Genomic DNA, 7,454 nt, shown 5'->3' with positions numbered 1-7,454 from the left:
TCTACAGCCGGAAATCAAGAACATCATTGGTGCCCATCTACCGAGCATCAGTGATATCGGTGAGGTGAGGTGCCCGCGCAGAGCCCAAAGTATAGTAAAAGACAATCTCCACCGGAGTAACAACCTGTTCACTTTTGTTTTTTTCTTGTGTTGCATAAACAGACTACAACTTGCATTTCAGTGTGCAACCCTGTGTTGTAGAATAACAATAAATGAACCTTGATGTTATAACGTTTTAAACTTAAAGCCATTAATTTCACAACTAAATATGTATTAATCTAACTACTATAATGTAATGTTTGATATCAGTATATATATACAATTGCAAAACATATCCTGAGACATTAATATGAAATGACGAGACACAATCGTTGTTGTTTTTTTACTTCATTATGACATTTATTGAGCAAATGCTGCTGGGAAATCGATCATGATGAGTAAAGTCATGGGATTGCAAACAGTAGCACCTCATTTAATTCTGTATTTAAATTCAAGTCCATCCTATATGCATGATATCTGCGCATTTACAGTTATTTGATTTTTTCAGTTGCACTCAGTAAACATAACAGACACTGATAAAAAGCATGTTTAAGGCTAGGAGTTTCTTCAGGTTTCGTTAAGCTGTGTTTATCATAGCGCTGCCCGTGTCTTTCTTCTCTGTACGTCGTTGTATTTGCTGTCTTTTTGGCTCAGTTGGTATCTTAACATGTCAAATAAGGCGTCTTCAGTGGAGGACTGAGTGTGTAGAGGACCACAACCAGCACCATCCGCCCCCCATTTTACTTATACTCAAAAAACCTCTCAAATTCAATAATATTTCTCTCACTCTCCCACCCGCTTTACATATATTCCTTTTACATATTTACTCTTTTTACAGTGTATTTCTACCATACATACAGATGAGAGGAAAGTCCTCCCCTCTCCTGAGCTAGCATGCAGAGACCCCCCCCCCCCGCTCCCTCCCTCCCGTGAACTGCAGAAAGAAAGGAAAAGAGGATTAAAATGTCTCAGTCGCTCGCTCCTGACCGCATCTGCAGCAAAGCCCCGTTTTAAAGCTGTCACTCAACATGCATTTTTGAAATTTGTAGCATTTTTAAGTTTTGGCTTCTCTCTATGATTTTGTTTTGTATGTTTGAGAGTGGTTATCTTTATTACATCGCTCTAGCTGTATGATTTTCTTTGTTATGTTAGTTCTGGGTTGATTGCTTATCTCCGCGTCCTCTCCTCTGGACCGCCGCCGCCGGATCAGCCGCCTGGCGTCTGCTTTATTCGGCCTCTGTCACCTGCTTGATGGACTGGGTGGAGTGCTTCTCCGTCTTCTTGCTGGTGACCAGCTTCTCCTGAACCACCTCTTCCACCTCGTCATTCACCGTCTCGGTCACGGTGATGGACTTGGTGACGTGCTTGGATCCGTCCTCTCCGGTGGTGATCGTCTCCACGGTTTTGGTGATCGTCACCTTCTGGCTGCCGTCTTCCTTCACGGGGCTCTCGTCCACGCCGTTGGCGAGCACGTCATCATCCTCTTTCCCCTCGTCCTTCTTCTCTTTCTCTTCCGGGCTGCTCTTGTCTACGTCGCCATTCATGGCAACATCCTTCTTTTCTAGGTTCTTGTCGTCTGTCGAGTCGCTCTTTTTCTCTGATTTCTCCTCAGCAGCTTTAGGGACCTCAGGCTTGGCGATGTCTTTCTTTGGCGATTCTGACTTGGGGGACTCGGCTTTTGGGGAGCTGGGTTTTGGGGATACAGACTTTGGAGATACAGGCTTGGGGGATAAGGATTTAGGAATCTCGGGTCTAGGTGATTCAGACTTGGGGGATAAAGGTTTAGGTGATTCAGACTTGGGGGATCCAGGTTTAGGTGATTCAGACTTGGGGGATCCAGCTTTAGGTGATTCAGACTTGGGGGATCCAGGTTTAGGGGATTCAGACTTGGGAGATCCAACCTTTGGGGATTCAGACTTGGGGGATCCAAGCTTTGGGGATTCAGACTTGGGGGATCCAGGTTTAGGGGATTCAGACTTGGGAGATCCAACCTTTGGGGATTCAGACTTGGGGGATCCAAGCTTTGGGGATTCAGACTTGGGGGATCCAACCTTTGGGGATTCAGACTTGGGGGATCCAACCTTTGGGGATTCAGACTTTGGGGATCCAACCTTTGGGGATTCAGACTTGGGGGATCCAAGCTTTGGGGATTCAGACTTGGGGGATCCAACCTTTGGGGATTCAGACTTGGGGGATCCAAGCTTTGGGGATTCAGACTTGGGGGATCCAAGCTTTGGGGATTCAGACTTGGGGGATCCAGGTTTAGGGGATTCAGACTTGGGAGATCCAACCTTTGGGGATTCAGACTTGGGGGATCCAAGCTTTGGGGATTCAGACTTGGGGGATCCAACCTTTGGGGATTCAGACTTGGGGGATCCAAGCTTTGGGGATTCAGACTTGGGGGATCCAAGCTTTGGGGATTCAGACTTGGGAGATCCAAGCTTTGGGGATTCAGACTTGGGGGATCCAAGCTTTGGGGATTCAGACTTGGGGGATCCAAGCTTTGGGGATTCAGACTTTGGAGAATCAGGTTTTGATGCCTCGGTTTTGGCAGCCTCTTCCTTCTTGGCCTCCGGCTTTGCGGCTTCTGTTTTCGGAGCTTCCGTCTTGGCTACAACTTCTTCCGATTTGTCGTCCGCCTTCTCGTCTTTCACCTTCTTCTCGTCTTTTTCGCTATCTTCCTTTATGCCTTTATCCGCATCCTCTTTCTCCTCTTTCTCTTCTCCACTTTTGGATGCTTTGTCGCTGCCGGCATCTTCGTCCTGATCGCCGGCCTCCTCTTCGGCGGCAGCTTCCTCTTCTCCTCCGCTGCCCTCTTTGTCTCCGGCCTTCTCTTTGTCAGGAGAGGCTTTAGACTCCGGAGCTTTGGAGCACAACACCGTCTCCTCAACTTCCTCTTCTCCCTCTCCTCCCTCCTCTCCTTCATCGCCTCCCTCTGCATCATCACCCTTTTCTCCCTCTCCTCCCTCGCCTTCGCCCTCTTCTTCCTTTTCTCCTTCTTCACCGCCTTCTCCCTCCCCCTCTTCTTCCTCATCGCCACCTTTTCCATCCTCGTCCTCCTCTTCTTCCTCCTTAGCGGGCGCGCTGGCGCTGACTTTGGCCTCAGTGGCGGCTACAACTTCCTCCTCCTCGCCGCCCTCTCCCTCTTCCCCCTCACCTTCTGCTTCCTCTCCCTCTCCCTCTCCCTCCTCTTCCTCTCCCTCATCTCCTCCGCTCGCGAGCGTGGCGGACAGCTCTTGCGCTATCTCCGCCAGGTCCTCGTCGATGTCAGACTTTTCTTCGTCCTCCACCCTCGTCTCCTCAATGATCTCTTCCACGAACTTGTGGTGCACCTTGAGCTTGGGAGCGTCTGATTTAGACTTTGAGATTTTGGTGGGGGTGACCGCCTGGCGATAAGGATAGGTGCTGAAGTGGGTCTCCTCGCCCTCTAGGAGTTTCCTGGAAACAAAACAAATAGATTTTAATAATCACTTTTTGGCCACAGAGAAAGGTACATGGTAAATGTTAATTCTACTACTTTTCAAATGTCAGTACATACCTGTATGCAGCAATCTCGATATCCAAGGCCATCTTGACATTGAGCAGGTCCTGGTACTCGCGCAGGTGACGAGCCATCTCCCATTTGGTGCTCTTGAGCTCATTATCCAGCTGGTGAATCGTCTCCTGCAGGAAAAACAAGAGCAGACACGACACAAGGTTGATTAAGTACAACAAAAATACATACACATATTTGTTAGCAGATTAATTTATGTAGCTTTGAATGTCATCGTTCACGAATTACCAAGACCCATGGTAACAATTTAACAAAAGCTTCTTTTTTTTTCGAATTGACCTTCAATTTAAACTCATTTCCTATTAATTCAGCCCTCTTTTATTCTTCGTGCACATTCGTATGAACTCCACAGACTCTGTGCACCAAAGTCTCGAATATAATCTGACACAATACAGTATTCTAGAGAAGTTGAATGCCTCTTTTTTCTTTCAAGGACAGCCTCCACACTGTGTCAATACACCCCCACCCCCAAAATCTCAGTGGTATGATGTAAGGCACACAGCCAATGAAGGCATCAACCCATTGCCTCTGACTCAGCACTACGGATGGAGGGAGGGAGGGAGGAGGGGGAGTCTGCTGCAGTGTCTCCCTTTAACCATTTGCTGACACTTGAAGAGTGATTTGTAAAGGAACTTGGAAGCGCAGTGACGCGCTCTATGGCAATCATTACGCAGCAGAAAAATGTTTCAACACAGGCCCTTAACCATGATATAAAAGAAGAAAATATGATCCGTTTGACTGTTATTAAGCAAGTTGGCTTTTTTTCTGCAAAACTGCGTCACTAAAATTTTGAAAATATGAACTATTAAGTACATTAACTTAATCTATCCATCATCATAAATAACAACTCAAACCCTGATTATTCAATTTCAAACACACAAAACATTAAAAAACATGAAATAAGTTACATATAGAATATTAAAAAGTCTATGTTTCCAGATTCTTTCTAAACACTGCTCATGGAGTTTAATCTTGGTCTCTGTCTGTGGATGTGTGTGACATTTTGTTGACTGCTCTTGTTGACCTTGTTTTTATTCTGCACTATGTCTGCAAAGCACTTTTGGTCAGCTCATGTTGTTTTAAATGTGCAATAGAAATAAATTTGACTTGACTAGAATATTAAAAATTCTATGTTTCCAGCTCTTAATTATGAAATATTAAGTACAACAACTTAATCTATCCTTCATCATAATAACAACTCAAACCCTGATTATTCCATTTTAAAAACACAGAAAAAAACATTAAAACATATAAATAAGTAACATAAAAAAATGGAAACATAGACTTTTAATTATTATATATTATATAATATTTAAAAGTCTATGTCTCCATCGCTTTTTACGCACGGCTCTGTGCGCCTTGGAGCTCCATGTCTCCATCCATATATACCTGCAGGCTGGACAGATCGCTGTTGTGTCTGTCCTCGATGTCGTTCAGCTGTCTCTCCAGCGAGTCTCTTGTCCCGCGGATGGACTCCAGCTCCACCGTCTTGGACTGCAGCTGGCGCCGGTAGTCTGAGATCTCATCTCGGGCGGACTTGATCGCGTCCTTGTTCTGCTCCGCGGTCTCGGTGAGCTTGGAGAAGCGGCACATGAACCAGTTCTCCACCTGCTGCAGGTTCTGGTTGGAGTGGCCCTCCAGCTCGCAGCGGATCTCCCGCAGCGCCCCGGTGATGTCCGTCTTCTGCAGGTCTCTCCTCTCCACGGTCACCTGCGATTCCTGCTGGATCTGCGCGATGAGCTCGCTCACCTCCTCCTCGTGGTTGTTGCGGATGAACGCGATCTCGTCCTGCAGCGATTGAACTTTCTTATCCAGCTCGGACTTCGCCAACTCGGAGTCGCTCGTGTCTTTCTTCAAGATGCGGATGATCGCTTCAGTCTCCTCTCGGATGCGCGCTTCTTCATCGAAGCGATCTCTGAGCCTCTGGATGTCCTCGTCGACGTGATCGGTGTCCAGCTGGATCTGCGTCTTGTCGTGGTGGATCTGCTCCAGCATGGATCGCAGCTCTTGCAGCTCCTGGTCGTAGAGGTCGCCCAGCTGGGAGCGAGACTCCTGCTTCTGCCGCAGCGCCTGGATCTCGTCCTCGATCTGCTTGTTCTGCGTCTCCAGGTAGTGCACCTTGTCGATGTAAACCACGAAGCGGTCGTTGAGACCCTGCAGCTGCTCCTTCTCGTTTGAGCGCTTGCAGTCTCCGTTCATCAGCATGCCAGAGGTGGTCTGACTGTTATAATCAACGCTGTCTGCGGAGCTGTAGGCTCTGGTCACCGGCATGTTCGCGCTCCTCTTGTAGGAGGAGGAGGTCATGGTGTTGGATCCGGGGCTTGCTCTGGACCAGGATTGGGAGCGAAAGCCGCTGGATGGGGTGCCACCACCACCACTGGAGCGGCTGTAGCCGTAGCCGGTCGTCCTAGTATCCATCATTTTCCTGAAGGGACTCCCTACCGCGTCCACCGGATAACTCATCCTCCGGTCAGACTGTATACCGGGGAGGATGTGCGCAATGAAGAGGGGGTGAACCGGTTGCAGGAAGGTGAAGTGAAGGCGTGTATAGGGAAGAGTGTGTTTGTGTGGGTGTGTGTTGGGTGTGTGTTATGTGGTGTGTGTATGTGTGTATAGGTGAGGGAGTGTATGGCTAACACAGCGACTGAATGCTTCTCTGCCCGCTCCTTTTATATCTGAGGCGTCCAAGCAGTTTTGTGCTGTCCATTGCTGGAAGGGGAGTCTGAACCACGTGGTCTGGCAGGCTGCCATGCGAGTTAGTCCCATTTGAATAGATAGATAGATAGATAGATAGATAGATAGATACACTGTAAAAAAGGATTTCGTAGGGCAGTAGATATAACTCATGCAAATGGTTTAAAATGTTCTAATTTATATTAGTCAACAAGGAAAATATATAATAATGGGTAAATTATATCTCTGTTACCTGTTTATTAACAGTAACACCTGCAACATACAAAAAAAATTAAAAAAAAGTAATTAGTTGTGTAATTTACTGAGAAATGTTGGGTAGACTTTAGACTTTACCTAATTTCTTCTAATGTGGCATAGCTGTTAAATGAAGGTACTCTTTACTCAAAACATAGTGTGAAATCTACCCAACCAAACTGAGTGCAAATTGTTACCTCACATATATTGAGTAGATTCTATAGGTTTGTTGTTCCAGTGTAGATAGATAGTTAGATAGATAGATGGATGGATGGATGGATGGATGGATGGATAGATAGATAGATAGATAGATAGATAGATAGATGGATAGTATATTTAAGATTATTTTGGAAAAAATAACCTATACTTTAAATTAAAAAAACATTGTGCAATATCTTCAAGTCAGAATCCTGAAATTCACCATTATGATTCAACCAATGAAGATATGAATTTGACATGACTGATCTCATGACTGTCCCCAACACTGCCTGTTTTTAAGTCAAACCTCAAAACGCACTTTTATTCCTTGGCTTTTGGCTCGGCATGAGAGTTGACTATTTAATCCCTTTTTCCTTTCCTATCGGTCTTAACGCTCTTATTATTTGAATGTCCTGTTGGTTTTAAGTTGGTCTTAGTGTTTTATTGTGTTGTTTTTATGTTTTTATGTATAATTGTACAGCACTTTTTTAAATGTGCTTATAAATAAATTTGGATTGGATTTGATTATGAAACAACCCTAGCTGAATTTGGTCCTGTCATTTCAGCACCACGGACAGCGACCAGCAAAACATCAGTCAGTTGTTTCCTGGGCTGAAAAACTATCTGTGATGACATGACAGCAGTTTTTTTTTTGAGGTTATTGAAGTGAACTATGAGTGCATGAATTCTCTGTCTGCTGATTATTGCTGACACAAAGCCTGAGGACTGTGAATAC

At 45.6% G+C, this 7,454-nt stretch overlaps 1 protein-coding gene across 1 annotated transcript; it reads right to left on the bottom strand.

Moving 5' to 3' along the window:
• Positions 1-628: 628 nt before the first annotated feature.
• LOC141757054 (uncharacterized) lies at positions 629-6,254 on the bottom strand. The gene is made up of 4 exons (XM_074617214.1): positions 4,982-6,254; positions 3,578-3,702; positions 2,151-3,477; positions 629-1,940 (listed from the first exon to the last, which is right to left on the bottom strand). The coding sequence occupies exons 1-4, from the start codon at positions 6,053-6,055 to the stop codon at positions 1,266-1,268; spliced, it is 3,201 nt and encodes a 1,066-aa protein (XP_074473315.1). The 5' UTR covers positions 6,056-6,254; the 3' UTR covers positions 629-1,265.
• Positions 6,255-7,454: the final 1,200 nt, after the last annotated feature.

Source organism: Sebastes fasciatus, chromosome 19 (assembly GCF_043250625.1).
Source record: "Sebastes fasciatus isolate fSebFas1 chromosome 19, fSebFas1.pri, whole genome shotgun sequence".
Classification (NCBI taxonomy): domain Eukaryota; kingdom Metazoa; phylum Chordata; class Actinopteri; order Perciformes; family Sebastidae; genus Sebastes; species Sebastes fasciatus.
This window is presented reverse-complemented; position numbering and strand designations above follow the sequence as displayed.